This window comes from Xyrauchen texanus, chromosome 47, assembly GCF_025860055.1.
Source record: "Xyrauchen texanus isolate HMW12.3.18 chromosome 47, RBS_HiC_50CHRs, whole genome shotgun sequence".
In the NCBI taxonomy this organism is placed as follows: Eukaryota; Metazoa; Chordata; class Actinopteri; order Cypriniformes; family Catostomidae; genus Xyrauchen; species Xyrauchen texanus.
Window position 1 is genome coordinate 15,323,138 of NC_068322.1, and position 17,126 is coordinate 15,340,263.

Genomic DNA, 17,126 nt, shown 5'->3' on the forward strand with positions numbered 1-17,126 from the left:
GACAATATGATAAGTGACAAATTATATTTTTGAACTTTTTACATGTACATCACTGTATCCACAGGTTTTTTTTTTCCTAAAGTAAAACTCATATCAATAGCTGTTGTGATTATAACATCTCCATAGATGAAAAATCTAGTAATTTAATAAAAGAGAAAAGGCAGGAGAGAAAGAAATCATGAATAAAAGCAAAGAAAACAAAACAGTTACAAAAAACAAAATCATCAAAATTATGCAAAAGAAACCAAGAAGTGAAAGTTAGCTGTATGAACGGTTTATATAGGAGCTCTTTGGACTTCCTCTCCTCTCTGGCTAAAATAGTGGTGCTTATAAATATCATTGTAATTGCCATGGCAACGTGCACAGCCTGATTAGACATTCCCTCATTTACAACGGTGGCTGTCTCCGTTAGCGATAACACTGCGTGTAGGCTTTGTATTATTTTAATTATTTTGTCTAGCTCTTTATTCATTTACTCATTTCATTTTATTATTCAGTTGCATACAGTTAGAATATATATTTATATAATTATATGTAAAAATCTTTTTCTCGCGACATTGGAAAGTGATGATGGTTATCTATGTGCAAAAAACTGACATGGTACTGTAGCCGTGAATCCAGTGGTTGGTTGTTGGTTGGTTTGTTAAAGGGGCATCACCACACAGGAAAGTCCATTCGATGTTAGGTTTTAGTAATGTGGGAATGCTGGCACTGCTGAAAGACACAGCAGTAAATCAGACCTACAGGAAGAAAGGAAAAAGGAAAAGGTTAAAAGTAGTTTTTATTTTCTGTTGTGAACTACATGTTGCAAAATGAGCTATTTAGATTGCAAGCAATTTCTCTAGGATTTCTGGAATCTGAAGCTTTAAAAATGGCTCCAGAACTTGTTTTTTGATGGACTGTCAATCATTTCTACTCAGCCAATGATTGTGCTCTTACCTGGCTCAGAGCAAAAGAACAGCTGTATATTAGAGCAGCTGGCAGGTGGACTTTTTGCGTGCCTTTCCAGGTACTGGAGTTTTCCTGTTGATTTGCCGGACCAGGTCATAGAAGATCTGCAGAGACCAAAAACATTCCCCAGTGAACACTTTTTATTTTTTCTTAAAATCTTAGAACATTACAGAACAGTTCTTTTATAGACCAACATTTCTCTAATCTGATTGGACAAGCAGCATTTCAAGAGGGGTGTTTATTATAAATATCACTATAATATAATAACTTATTAAAGCAACATCACTCTCAAAAGTATACCAGTTTACACAATTCATGATTAAATCAAAGATTGATGTACACTTTTCTCTTGTTGCATATCCCGTTTCCCTCACAAAATGAAATGCGTCACATTAATAAAATCAAGAAAATGGGTTGTAAAAAAAAAAAAAAAGGCCCTTGTTTATTTAACCCTCCGTTGGTGAGATTTTGGGACCCTTTTGACTTTTCTTTTTTGACTTTTTTCCTTCATCAGAACTTTCTTACTGGGCGCCTGTGGCTCAGTTGGTAGAGCAGGTCGGCTGCTAATCGCAGGTTTGGCGGTTCGATTCCTGGCCCACATGACTCCACATTGCCTTGGACAAGACACTGAACCCCAAGTTGCTCCCAATGGCAGGCTAGCACCTTGCATGGCAGCTCTGCCACCATTGGTGTACAAGGGTGTCTGTAAATGGGTGATTGGGACACAGTGTAAGCGTTTTGGTAACCTCTAAGGTTAAAAAATGCGCTATATACATGCAGACCATTTACTGTTCGGGGTCAAATTTGACCGCCATACGAAATGAATGGATGAGATTATAACAAGGAGCATTTTCTTATCAAATAAAATCAACCAATCAGCCAAAATGTGGAACACACACACACACACACAGAAATTATGGGGTGCGACTCTATCACATCCACGATGCAATAAAAACATGCACACAATGGAATGAATTTGTGAGACTATAAATCAGAGCATTTTTTATTTTGTCCAAAAAAAGAAAAATAAGGCACAAGCACAAAGTTTTGTTTGACCCCACATTATTGCTGTTAACATCACTGATGTGATTTGAAATGTAAATTGTTTTATCACTGTTCACATCTATTTATTTATTTATTGTACACTTGAACAACTGAATTCGAAAAATTATAATTTATTTAAAAGAAATTTGATATTTACAATCAAATTCCAGATGAAATGCAAGAGTTTAACATGATTCATTTATTGACATTCATTTCCTTCATAATTTTTTTTAATTGAATGTATGATTTAACAAACAGAATTCAAGGGCTAAAAAAGCTACAGTTACAGTGAGGCGCTTACAATGAAAGTAAATGAGGCCAGTCCATAAACGCTAAAATGCACTTTATTGCATAAGAATAGCCACAAGATGTAAACAATATGCATGTTAACATGATTTTAGTGTGATGAAACTGCATACTAACCTTTCCAATATGACAACTTTGTTGCCATGGCAACCCAACACCCTGTATAACATGAAAATCAAGTAGAACAGATATTTTATCACACTAAAATGATGTTAATATGCATATTGTTTAAATCTTGTGGCTATGCTTTTGAAACAGAGTGTGTTTTAATGTTTAAGGATGTAAAATAAACTTTAAAATATATCAAAACATAAATCAGAATATTCCTTTATTCTGAAAAATCTATATTTCTACCCTTGCCGAATGACTAGTAAACTGTGATGTCTGCATTGTCTGCCCATTGTTTCACACATTTTAGTGACACCTAAAAACAAAGCTTCCAACTCTTAATAGAATGCACATCTAGAGTTTGAAATGTGGCTCTTGTACACAAAAATATATTTTGCTGCTGAACTGGGTTGAGTACTACTGCTCATGACTGAAACACAGAGAAATCACTCATTCAGACGTGTGAATGCTTCCCATCACAGATGTTCAGTTCCCACAGTGTAAAAACAGATCCTGCATCATCAATCAGTTCAATAAAACATCTGCAGCTTTTACAGTTGTTGCTGTTGCTTTGACTACCACAAAACGACACAGTAAAGCAGCAGTTATCACAGATAATATACTGTAGATGAAGGACAGCGTTGGCATTAAAGATCTCAGTCATTATGTGTTGTGTTGAGAGGCAGATATGGGATGTGTGCTTAGAAGGATAAGCTCATAATCCATGCAGTCTAAGCATAAAAACAGATGATCCGAGTTATGCCTGATAAAGATTGCCAAAGTACAGGATGCACCTCAACGAAAAATATGAATGAAAAAAATATAATCTATAAACACAAAGTAGCAAATTTAGGAAGATTAATACAGTAAATGCACCTGTCTAACCCTTCCTACAAGAATGACTCTTTCCTTAATTCAATCAATGAAAAGGTACAAAAAGAAATGACCAAAGCAAAAAGTCAAAGAGGTAGAGTCCTGGCAGCACCAAATGTTCTCATTTCATGTCTAAACAGTTTTTAAACATTCAAACTTCACTGTATTAATCATTTTAAGACAGTAATAAAGAGATCACAGTTTTTTTTTTTTTATCAGGTTATTTTTTTAGTATCGGATCAAAAAGATAAAAAGTGGTATTGCTCATCACTAGCATGTACAGGGGAGTGTTTTGTTTCACTGTTTGCATCACAGGTCAAACAGTAGCCAAGCTTTATCTATGTGCAACACAAGGAAGTATTATTAAGGATTCCTGAAAGTGACTTTGACTGTGGTCACTTGCAGCTAAAGTTCCTCATTATCTTACTTAAGTTTCATTTATTCAGTATGTGAATTTCACTTACGGGAGAGTGAAAGGCAGACACTGGACGTGTAATAATGATGCAGGTCTCTGCTGTGACATGAGGAAATACATTTTTTTAAACCATTCCCAAATCTCAGAATAAAGTAAAAATCCAAAGATATTTTATCACCACCCCAATGTCCTGTAGCAACCCTAAAAAACCTGAATACAGTCAAATCAAGAGTGAACCAGTCTAGGGCTTTATCACTTTTTAGCCTTTTGATGATATTCTAAATGTACCTTAATATTTAGGTGTTTCATTTAGTAAACACAGGAGGCATCGTTTCATCTCAATAGCCAAAGTAGATTAAAACGATGCAACGAGATAAATAAAGTAAAAAAAAAAAAAAAATTTTTTATAATCAAGCAGACTGTTCACACTGTGAATTCGGTGACAGTAGGTCAAAAGTTCAGCTACTGAAATTCAACCCCTGCCCCCAGTGGTTAAAGCTGGAATTGTTGTTGAACATATTTGGCAAGTGTGAGCACCAGTTTCTTTTCTTTTATTTATTTGTATATGGAGAGTACAAAAACATAATTTCAGTACAAAAACTAAAAAAAGATGCATTCTACCCCCTAACCCAAACCCCAACCATAAACCTAAACCTAACAGTCAGTGGAGTAAAAATATAATTAACTGTTTGCTAAGCTCCGCCCCCATTGGCTACCGTCATTTGCTCTGACGAGCTTTGCAGAACTTCCAACTAGAATGAATGGGAGACTGCCTTGAAGACAGCAAAACTGGAATAAATATGACATTGTAAAGTGTATTTATCTAATGTTCTTGCAAAAGAAATGGTTAAATTACACTGTAATTTAATTGAAAACTGTGCAGACTGTGAATCAGAATAGAGGCAAATGATCACAGTTGCATAAAAAGAGAAAATAAGTGAACAGAACTGCTAATAACATCTCAAAATACACTACGTGCATCCTCTCTATGTACCTAGTGTCACAATTACAACTACAAGTGACCCATCTACAATTTTCTTTTTACATTTTGTGGATGTTCTGTAAAATCCGTTTACAACTGCTCAAACACACATTACTCTTGCAGACTCTCATTGGACAAAAGCAAATGCTTGTCAGAGCAATTGTGCATGGCAACAGTTGCTAAGACAAGATTGGTCAAAAATGCTTTTAAGGCAAGGATTAGCGAAGGGTCCATGTAAATGTAACCTCCGAATCCATTGTTTCCATGAACGTGATTACTTCCTGGTTCCCACAGGACCAGAACCCTTGTCTCTGAGATTGTTTGTGAAATGTTCTATCAGTAGCACCTCAGGAAAAGGTGAACACATTTGAATCAAAAATGTTTTATAGGGGATAGTGCTTGTCAGTAATTCAGCAGAATTAGATTGTATTCATGGTACATGAATTTTCGGAAGCAACCCGTTGATTTCCTGTGTGATCATGCCACATAAAGGCATTTTGTTTCCACATGGTTTTCTCAAATTGAAGAATAAACGAGGAATAATTTTCATTTATATGCACCAATATAACAAAACATAGCAAACAGCAATATTTACCAACCTATATGTTTACTAAAATATTCTAGTATATGACACATATCACATGGAGGCTTCCGTGAACATGTTTGATTGGTTTGAACAAATTCTTTTGAATAGGCAGTTTAGGCAGTCAAGATTAATTCACAGAAATATATCAAATTTACTAACCCGAATGCCATTTTGCCACTAAAGTTTAATCTATTACATCATTTCAGTCTTAATGCCATTCAAGGTGGGATCACAAAATTAGTCAGGAACATAGCATTTAAGAAACTTAATGGCCAAATGAAAAGTACATTAAAATCATCTCAATAGTCACAATGTTGATAAAAGTTATATCACTAGCAATATATTATGAATATATCATGAATTTTATTCAGTATATGATCCAACCCTACTCCAAACAGCACAGTAGGTCTTCAGAATTCATCTTATAAGCAAAACCAAGCAACCGTAGTCTAGTTGCTATATAACAAACTGCTGTTTCTAATTGCCTGAACTGAAAGCAGCACTATGTCATGTAGTCAGTGGCCGTGGCAGAGTCATGCTGCTCACAAAAGGGCGCTCTGTGTCGGACTGCTGCAGCTGACTGGCTGCCTTGCTAATGTGTGACTACGCCTTCATGAAGCGATATCACTAGCTGACAATGACACTGTTCTGAAAGTTCGGCACAGAAGAGCAGCTCCGTGGTGACGCCAACACAGGCATGTCTGAAGATAACTGAAGCCTGACCTGAACTGAAAAGCCTGGGGAAAAACACCAGTCTAAAACACATGAACCGAACGTGGTTGATGGGGAGAACTTGGCTGTGTAGCGGTCATAACCAAATAAAAGTGTTGAAGATCCAATTCAAGCAGACACAGATCAATATAATGTAGCTTAAAGGTTTAGAACTGTGCTTCACCTCTAAATTCTTGGACTTGGAGCAAAAAAGTTTTTTGCAGCACAGCCGCGCCTATGAGCGGGGGACGGGGGATTTATTGCCGCTAGACAACAGAACCAAATATTTACTTTTACTCTAACAAAAACAAGGCTGTGAGGGATAGGCATACAGTCCATTCAATATGTTGTACAGTTATTCAGACGATGAGACACTGAAAAATGTCTTTCCAATAGGGCTGTCGATTTAATGCATTAATTCAGTGCAGTTATTTATTTAAAAAAATAATGCGCTAAAATATTAAGTAAATTAATTATGCAACACGGACGTGATAAGGAATTTTCCAACCATTGGACTTAACTCTAACCTAACATTCTTATTTTTACAAGTCTCAGTCCTCAGGGGGCAGTAAGCACAACTGCAGCTGTACAAGCCACAAAACACATTTACTAACAGCAGACAACACAAGATGAGACTGCTTTCTTGTATTCAAACACAGATAGATGGAGCACAACTCCAAATGTAGGGGTCTCAAGATGTTTCAAACTATGTTTAACTTGATACAACAACCTAAAATGCTGTTTATGACACAACGCAAAAATATTTGACACTCCAAAAGCATACGCGTGACGCATGTCCTTAGAAAAGCCACGGACAGATCGACTAATTCAATTGAAAAGGTAATTGTTGTTGACTCTAGACTATGTTCAATAATATGGAAATAAAAAAATGCTGTCTTCTAAAGCAACTTTTTTGTATTATCTTCTCAATGCTTGTCTGTCACAATAATGTAATGTATTTTAATTATTTGAGTTACTATATTTATTTTTGAATATTATTTTTATACTTATTTAAATATAATTACTTAATGGTTGTATAGTGAATTCTTTTTATTTTTATTTTGGGCAAATATTGATATATACAATTAATTGTGATTAATTCAATTGATTAAATCAGAATATCGTGTAATTAATTCAATTACAAATTTTCCTCAATTGACAGCCCTAATTTACACAAATTTAGAGGACAAAAAAAAAATCAGACAACATGGGTTATGACAATTAGATGTAACCTAGGAATTTAAGACAATATGACATATTAAACAGACTGTATTTCCATCCCTCATAACCAAATTTTCAAATCATGTCCAAATATGCATGCCGTTTACACTAATACTGCGAGTTTGCGACAACTCTGCATTAACAGGACACAAATGATCTATGTGTAGTATCATCTAAGGGAGGTCTTGGTGGTCACCATGCATAAGACTTCAGGCTCACCTCATTGACGTTAATCTTGGACTTTGCAGAAGACTCCAGGAAAGCGCAGCTGTTCCACTGGCGGGCGAGATTCTGGCCCTGTTCTTTCCCGACCACCCTCTCGTCTTCCAGATCACATTTATTACCCACCAGGATCATTGGCACCTGAGAGACAAAAATTTGAATTAGCATCAGGTTCTAACTATGATCCTGTCGAAACTCTGAACATAAATGACTTAGGACGTCTTTGATACAATACATGAGTTCACATCAACACGTCAGGTATAAACTTGTCATTTAAGGATGTCTGAAAAAAGCTGGGTCTTAATTAAATGCATTAAGAAATATATAACAAACATTTTCCATTTGAGAAGCAGTGAAAAATAACTCTATATAACACACCTCCGGGAACATATAAAGTAGTTGATTAGATGATCACAGCAAAATACAATGCAATTTAGGCATGCACGGTCATGCTTTCTTGAAACGTACTTCTACTTGTTGAAACGTACTTCTACTTTTTTTTTTTTCACCTAGGAACTTATTTAGAGGCATTAACTGAAACTACGATGATCAGGATTCTTGCGTGGCCAAAGGTTGCAATAGCTGTTCTTCAAAACACTAAAAGTGAGACAGCAAAAAGGGAAGGAACAAAAAGGGAAAAAAAGAGCAGAGAGAACCCTCTTTGCCACACTGAGGCTCAGAACAGATTCCTATTTGCTTAACTCCGCAAACTCATCTCTCAGCTTTCAAACACAGTCCGTCATGAGACAAAGAAGTGAAACTGTGCGACACAGCATTTACATTTTACATTTATTTTTGGCAGACACTTTCATAGCAACAAGGAAATGCTCATATTGCGTAAATGATGATAGCCAAAGCAGGAAGCGAAGGCAGAACACACAAGTGAAACTGGCAATGTATGATAGCGCAGGTCAACTGAGGTCATAACACTATAATCTTTCCCTGAAACCCTTAAGAACGAGACCCTACATAAATACTCTCCCACACACACTTTTCACAAGGCATCATTTCCTCTCACTCTCAACAAAGTAACTCAAACCACGCCTAAAGATCTATGCCTAAACCAAAAACCAGTAAAACTAGAAAACTTTAAAATTTTCTGAAAATGTGAGTGGTACTTTCCATGCAAAACTCCCTGCCATGATGCTAAGGTGTTCTGGGCAGATGTCAGGGCATTACTATGCAATTGTTAAGGTGATGAGGGATTTTTAACATGTTTTAATGTAAGGTTTTATGCAGTTGCTATGGTGTCGAGTGGTTGCTAGGTCATTGCTAGGGGGTTCAAGGTGGTTGCCAAGTTGTCGCATGCTGGCCCAAATCAAAAGACTCCCTACCCCAAGACTCTATGACATTCTGGCCCCTAGATATTACTCGGGTACCTCCTTCAATAAAAGTCTATTGGATTTTTCATCCACCAATCGCAATTGAAAATCCTAAGTCTGATTGCTTGCAAAAGTAAACCACTTCTTAACAACCCGCATGGTTTGAGGTATCATTCATATCCATAGCACAGTCAGCGCCGGATAAAAAAAATACAAAATACCAAACCTTACATATTAGCAATAGTAATAGTGATACTTGTCTTAACAAGCACCAATATTAATAAACCTTACATCAACTATACAATAACTCAGCTATTAAATAATCATATCTTTGGCCAACCAGTACAGTCAAAAAAGATGGCGGAGTGTGCTGGAAAATACTCCTTTCGTCTCACTTCTTCACATGCTGAAAGGTCAAGCATAAGGGTTCAGAGCACGTGTGATAGTTCAGTGCCATGTTAGAAAGGAGACACTAGAGCTGAAACCATCCAATGACAATGTTAGATGAAAGCTACAGGTAGAGCAGTACAGACACTGAGAGTGCAAGCTTTTATAGATGAAGTAGAGTGCTGTTTGAACGTAGAAAGGAAAAGACTCACGTCATCTGTGTCTTTGACCCGCAGAATCTGTTCTCTCAAGTCCTGCAGGTCATTGAAGGTGGACTGTGCTGTTATGGAGTATACTAGTGCAAAGCCCTGGCCATTCTTCATGTACAGGTCCCTCATGGCTGTGAATTGTTCCTGAGTGGGAGAGAAAAGAGGCGGAAGATTTTAGACAATGTACAGAGGAGTTGCGGCACTCCTCTACAGTCAGACTAACAAAAGAAATCTTTAAAAACAAAGACTTATCCACATACCGATGCAGATCTATTACACTACCACTCAAACATTTGAAATCCTGATGGGATCCTATGTTTTTGAAAGAAATGTATACTTTTAAGGCCCTGGCACACTTCATATGAAACAAAGGGGGGAAAATGGCCAAAAAAGGTGTTTTTAAGTTCTTTGGGTGGTTTTTAACAATTCGCTAGGGCAAACATTAAAGAAAACATCTTACAGGGGTGCTAAACATCTTCTTACTGCCATTGGTCAATATCATCGTTAGGAGTGACCAGGAGCTCCACCTACTTTGAGGCTGACAGCTAATTCATATTCAGTCAGTTAAGATTAGTCAACATGAACACACTGGTGGGTAGAGTTATTCACGAACTGGTGCAAACATATCTACATATGAATGACCACTCAAATACTCTCAAGTGCCCATTCAATCATGTGCAATCTGCAGCCGAAAAGCATTCACACATCTGCCCAAAGTAAGATTTCATTATTTTGTCTGAGTTCCACCTGTTGACACTCTTTTATACACCCATTTTTGCAGTAGTATCAGTGTTATCATAAATTACAATATAACAGTGTAATCGTTGCATATTATGCATGCGTATAGCGTGTTAGCGCCATGAATGCAAAAGGTAAACAATAAAAAACATTCTAGTGCATATTAACTTAAATCATCATCGAGTACTTAAAACAGCTTCTTTTACTGATCATAAGTGAACTCTACTCATAGAATGAGGCATGAAGTCATTGATAACAATTTATAATGTCACTTTAGTTGATGTTTTACATGTAGTATTGAGCGTACTCATATTTAAGCATACCTCTAACGCCACCCACAGCGGTGTGGTCAATGTCTGAATGTTCACAAACAGTATGCCATTGCTTAGCTGTTCCGAACTTCTTTTTGGCTCTGAGCAAAGGATGAAAAAGCACTTTGCCATGAGTGTGCCGGGGTCTTTATTTACCAAGTTGCCTTTACATTGATAAAAAACTACAGCAAAAACATGTATTATGTTATAAATGACTTGTATTTCAAATAAATGCTGTTTTATTCAAACTTTCTGTTCATCAAAAAATGGTGAGGACCTTAGAGGAGTCTGTTTTTCAAGCAAGAGACTATTTTACCATTCCTTTTGTTGTTCTTCTCTTTCGGTTCTGGTTAAATCAAATCCTTTAGAGACAGCAGTGCATTCATCTCTCAAAAGAACAACAGACTTTCTAGAGAAAGGTGTTTCTTTGTGGCCATTTCTGCAAATGCGACGTGAACAATCCCATTAATGGCTCTATCACTGAAGTAACGTACAATAATTGCAGATAACTGCTTGTTGATAAACAACTTTGTGTTCCATCTCTCAGTAAACACTCTGTGTTCGGTCTGATTGGTTTTAGCTGACCCAGTTTCAGGATTTCATTAAGATGATGTTTCAGAGTGCCCTGCACTTTATTTGGAACAAGGAAGATTTATATTTAATACTAATTTGACCCCTTTAGATTTGGAGTCAAGCAAGTGCCAGTCTTACTGTACAAAAACTGCGGCCAAGGAGCCAGTTTGTAGTTCACATCTCCCGACAGAAATATTGTCAGTTAAATTGGCAGGGTTTCATTTAACTGTGGCTCCATTCTGGGGCAGAGAGCCCAAGGACAGCATTCACCATCTGTCACCACAACTCAAGAGTTGTAAAACAGGGGATTGCAGAGCTGGAAATACGTCCTTATCCCTTAAGGGAGGCAAAACAAATCTGTAAACTACATGACGGCTACAGAGTGCTGGTTATTCCTCATGTAGCAGACATACCAGTTTACCTGGATCAAGAATGACTTGAAGGGACAGTTCACTTCACCCAAAAATGAAACTTCTGCTATCATTTACAACCCTTGTTTTGTTTCAAACCCATTTGACTTTCTTTCCTCAGTAGAAAGGACTTTTGAGCAAATATAGTGTTAAATTTATGATTGCAATTTTATGTAAATCAATAACATCAACTGGTTCTTGTGTCATAACTTCATGATGTTTGGAAATGATACGCGCAAGAACCAAATGAGGTTTGATGTTATTGACGTGTCGCCATATCTGATTTGGGTTGAGTTGATCAATGATTTAATTTGATTTGTGAATGAATAACAACTGAAATTTCAGTCTGTTCATTATATAAAGTGATCGTATGCCTTCAGAAAGCTTTGAATATGAAGCACAAGTCACACAGACTATTTTATGACACTTCTGGGAACTTTTTACGATTTTTTAAGCTGTCAGCTCGGACAAGTCTGACCATTCTTTGTTGACCTCTCTCATCAAGGTGTTTTCGTCCACAGAACTGCCACTCACTGGATGTTTTTTTGTTTTTGGCACCATTCGGAGTAAATTCTAGAGACTGTTGTATGTGAAAATCCCAGAAATACTCAAACCAGCCCATCTGGCACCAACAATCATGCCACGGTCCAAATCACTGAGATCAATTTTTTTCTTCTTCTCTCCATTCTGATGGTTGATGTGAACATTAACTGAAGCTCCTGACCCATACCTGGTTTATTTTATGCATTGCACTGCTGCCACACGATTGGTTGATTAGATAAGTGCATGAATATGTAGATGTACAGGTGTACCGTAATGAAGTGCTTGTTGGGTGTATACTCGTATATCAGAATCGGCCACTGACGAACACTGCCAACCAACCTAGATCTATACACCTTTCTGATGCATTTCTAAAAGTGTACTACACATAGGCTGTTTAGTTTCGTTCAAATTTCACATTTTTCATAGTCTTACCGTTCCGGCTGTATCCAGAATTTCCAGCATACACTGCTGTCCATCCACCTCCACTTGCTGCAAAGGCAGAGAAACACAAAATCAGCACAACACAACAAACTGGCATTGGCAGTCGCATCATTAAAAAGTGAAGTCTCTAATCAAGTTCATCTCTTCCTGAGCGTCTGTGCTGTTAATGAGCTCACTCATCACCATCACCCCTGCAGAGCTCTCCATGGAACATTCCAGCACTGCTACCTTCCTGCTGTCTTTAATTGAGGTGACAGCACGCTTTCGGTATGAATCACTCATTTAAAGAAGTCTATAGGGGGCTATCAGTACAAAGACTATGATGCGACCTGGTTTCAAAGCCATTGCTATCACATTTTTGTGACATCATCAAAACATTAAGATGATGGTCGTTTACTGCCAAGTATCATGTCCAGATCTTGTTGTGTTCTGATTTGTTTGCATTCTCATTATGAAAATAAAGTTATATTTTGTTATGTAATGCAATGCAATGACATTCAACACCGGTAAAAATTGCCAGGAATAAAAGGAAGTGTCTATGGGACACCAGCGTAAGCAACAGAGGATGGGAATTGCTGGTCAAGATGGAACTTCCTTTTACTGTTTGAGTGAAAGTTCATTTTTAGCAACAGCCTTTGTCTCAGGGTCTTGGACAGATGCCATTCAAATATAAACAGCATTGAACACAGCAGTCTAAGTAGAGGGAGACCTCAACACACAGACACACACTTTGTTTACGTGCGCTACTAAGGCTGGATATGGCATTTTTATGGTGCAAAGGTAGAAATATATCAATCCATAGAGATTCCACTATACTTATTATATTGCGGTGTACCGTCAGCACCATTTTTACAATTGGAATCCAGCAAAAAGCTATAAACTATTCAGGAAACTGTGCCACAGATGGTTGGTTTTGCTTATCATAATGGGCGTGATTTAGATTTGCTGCATTGTGCCGCAATGCTTGCATGTAGGTGTGGTGTATCTGTAGGATGTTTATGGTTACTAGGCAACGTCACAGCTGGTGTGTTAATGTAGAATTCTAATTATTTGTAGTAGCTGTTTTTGTACTGATGCCAGACTTAATATTTTTCTATGAAATAATCTTACATGAAATCCAAATACATTCCAAATTTTTAAATTAATATCAGTGGATTATAAATATATTATGCATGTATTATAAATAAACTCTGCATTCGATTTACTGAATTATAATGTATTACTACATAATTATGTAATATTTAGGCATTTTTAATGAATAAATAACTATATTGTTATAAATACCATTAATGTGATAATTTTCATAACCTTTGATAAGATTTTGGTTATACCACCTGCAAAGTATGTTCTGAAAAACATCAGACTTTTTTTTTTTATATACATTGGCACCTTGTAAACATTCAAAATGATGCAGAATCTGACTTGCCTTTCTGTATGAATCTTCTATTGTGGGGTCGTACTTTTCCACAAAGATGCCTTGGACAAACTGAACAGTCTGGAGAGGGAAAGAAAGATGGGAAGAGAGAAAAAAACACGTCAATTAAATGTCCACGATACTCAAACATGAGCATGTTTACATAGCGCAAAATGACTTTCCCTTTTAGTGGCTGATGGAGAATTCAACTGTAAAGGCTCTTGAAGGATTCACATGTGCTTTTCACAGCGCCCATGCGTGCATTTTCCTTTTCTTTGCCCTGAAAACTTATGTAAAATGCTTATATCAAACCGCAAAGGGCAGCGAGACACCACAGAATGCCACAAACCTCGCACTCCTGGTCAAGGATCACAGAGCATTCCAATGTTGCCAGGATACCGGTTACCTAGCAATTAACTAGCGGTTTATATATAGACAGCTTTATCAATGACAAACAGGTTAAATTGCAGGGGGTTGAAGAATTATTAGATAGAAAACAAAGGACTGAATTAAGGCATATTGGCTCATTTATGAAGTGCAGATTTAGTGGAGAATATCAAAATGATGTGTTGCAGCCCACAGGTGTGGGGGCTTCAGTACCTCCTCCATCACTGGGGTGACCTTTGATCATCCTTTGATTTGCACTTCACCCACAAAAGACCTGAGCCTAGGTTTATTAATGAAAGCCTTGTTTGGACACTCACACACAAACAACAGAAAGCTATTAAGATGCTGATCACCTGTGGGTGGAAGACAATGGCTTGATGTGAGGGACAGGAAGAGACTGATTGGGAGAATTAATAATGTGGCACAGGGAGGTGATGTCAGTCACACGGTATGAACGAATGAGCTCATTGTCGCTACATATGAAGGCGTTGTCCTGGTAAAACGAGAGCTCATTTGTTTAGCTAATGCCTCTGTTCCGTGAAAAAAGAACGAAGCTAAACAAACAAGTCCCTTGATGAGCAAACAAATGTTGATGAATTAAGATTTAGGTTTGCTGCCCGATTATGTGCCGTAAATGTTTGGTTTTTGTAATTCCTGCCAAGATGAGGATGGTTAAAGTTAACAGAGTGAATAAACTTAAAATAAATATTCCCGTTTCAGTACAAGTTAAGCTAAATCGACATCATTTGAGTAAGGCGAGTAAGTTAGGTTTTGCCTACATTGTGAAGACCAAATGTCTCCACAAGGACCGTAAAACCTGAAATCACCCTCATTTGGGGGTGGGTGGAGGTGGGGGCAGTAAACGGTTCACATGAGGAAAATAAACATACAAAATAAATTTTTATGAAAATCTAAAAGTGTTTATGTGAGGGTTTGGGAATAGAAAATATTTTTAGCCAAGTCTAAAAAAAAAAAAAAAAGTCAAATGGAAAGTTCCCACCATGATAGAAAAATAAAAGTGTGTGTGTAACATACTGTCTCAGTCTCTATTACTTCCTTAGGCCTGAATGATGTCTTAAACCCACAGTTGAATGTGAGCAGCTATCCCACCCAGTTAAACTTAATCTTAAACATCCATCGGGCATGACAGTGTTCCATGTCAACTGTCATCAAGTGTGTCAGTAAATCTTGCTAGGCATCCTGGGAAATGCCTAACCACACATGCCATCTAATGACACATGCAGCCAACTTTATCTTTAGGGCAAGCATAGTGTCAGCATGTCTGGACAGTGCAGTGCAAACAAACACAAATATTGCTGTGTCAAGTTAAAAAGAACTTCATCTCTTGCATCTCGAGACAGGCTGATTAAACGGGCAATATTTAAAAATTTTCTGCAACTGCCAATAACAGTGTTCACTTGGCTGATTAACAGAAGTGTGAACTTTCCCTTGTGTCAGTTCCAAATCTATCAATAGATTTGTCAATGGATAGTCAACACTTTCAGTTTTCAAGTTGTTGTTTTTTTTTCTCCAGTTTATGCAAATTTGAGTAACAAGTGTTTGTTTCAATTTAGATATTTTGTGTAGATCTGATTTGCTTTTGTTAATTTGTTTTATATTTATCGGCATTCATATCAGCCATCCTGCTCTCTTGATATCCTATCGCCATTGAAAAAAAAAAACATCGGTCGATCACTTCTCGAGACACCTCTATTCTGTTCTTTTTGTTGCGCTGCATCTCACTTTTTTCAGTGCAACAATGCGTTCGGCCTGAACTGTCCCTAAGCCTCCAAGTTCTGGTTTTTATTTTGTTTTCAGTTGCCTAACATCCTCGTTTCAAAAGCAAGCGGTAATAGAATGCTTTCAAACAAAAACGCATTGGTCCGAAAACCAATTTCACTACATATTTCACTATGTTTACGCCTCTTATTCACACTGCAACAGTGTTTTCCTCCACCGAAAACTGAGACTTTCAAAATGCTCTCCATAATCACACAGAGTTTTCAAACAAAAACAGATTAGTGTGTGGATGTGGTCAAAATCTCCCCTTGCATCTCTAGCTCTGAGCATTCTATTATACATGTAGGTGGCAGGGGGCCTGGGTAGCTCAGTGCTAAAGACACTGGGTACCACCCCTGGAGTTCGCTAGTTTGAATCCCAGGGCATGCTGAGTGCCTCCAGCCAGGTCTGCTAAGCAACCAAATTGGCTCAGTTGCTAGGGAGGGTAGAGTCACATGGGGTAACCTCCTCGTGATCGATATAATGTGGTTCGCTCTCGTGGGATGCATGGCGAGTTGTGCATGGATGCCGCGGTGGATTGTGTGAAGCCTCCACATGCGCTATATTCTCTGAGGTAACTTTATAAGATGTGTGGGTTGACGGTCTCAGATGTGGATTCAGATTCATCCTCCACCACCCGGATTGAGACAAATCACTATACAACCTTGAGGACTTAGAGCACATTGGGAATTGGGCATTCCAAATTGGGAGGAAACAAAAAAAAAACATCTAGGTGGCATTTATATACAGTCAACAATCTCTTGCTGTTGTTGTTAAACAAGATGATTTGTTGTAGACCAAATGTCGCTCTTCAACAACCCCGTACACCCACAGGCCAGTGCTGGACCATAGAGCACCTGCAAGGGACAGTGTACATGTATATAAGGTGTAAAGTGCATCCGGGAATTATTCACAGCATTTAAAAGAAAACAAACTTCTTTCAAATTGTCATTATGGGGTATTGTTTGTAGAATTTTGAGGAAAATAATGAATTGAATCCATTTTGGAATAAGGCTGTAACATAACAAAATGTGGAAAAAGCAAATCGCTGTGAATACTTTCCGGATGCACTGTAAGTTAGGGCATTAATTCCATGGTAAGGAAGACCAGAGGTTTTGAACTGCCCCAGGGAGGAGATGTGTGCTGATACAGCAGAGTTTAACTGATGTGCCTCAGACAAACCAGACCACGTG

General features: G+C 37.6%; 1 protein-coding gene across 1 annotated transcript in view; it reads right to left on the reverse strand.

Moving 5' to 3' along the window:
• rap1b (RAP1B, member of RAS oncogene family) overlaps nucleotides 1-17,126 on the reverse strand; it is a 61,000-nt gene continuing 43,874 nt past the window's right edge. Inside the window, exons 3-8 of the mRNA XM_052120768.1 lie at nucleotides 13,780-13,848; nucleotides 12,345-12,401; nucleotides 9,341-9,481; nucleotides 7,417-7,560; nucleotides 940-1,055; nucleotides 1-740 (exon numbers count right to left, since the gene is read on the reverse strand). Coding sequence (XP_051976728.1) covers nucleotides 969-1,055; nucleotides 7,417-7,560; nucleotides 9,341-9,481; nucleotides 12,345-12,401; nucleotides 13,780-13,848 — 498 coding nt within the window. The 3' untranslated portion in view covers nucleotides 1-740; nucleotides 940-968. The remainder of the gene's footprint in view (nucleotides 741-939; nucleotides 1,056-7,416; nucleotides 7,561-9,340; nucleotides 9,482-12,344; nucleotides 12,402-13,779; nucleotides 13,849-17,126) is intronic.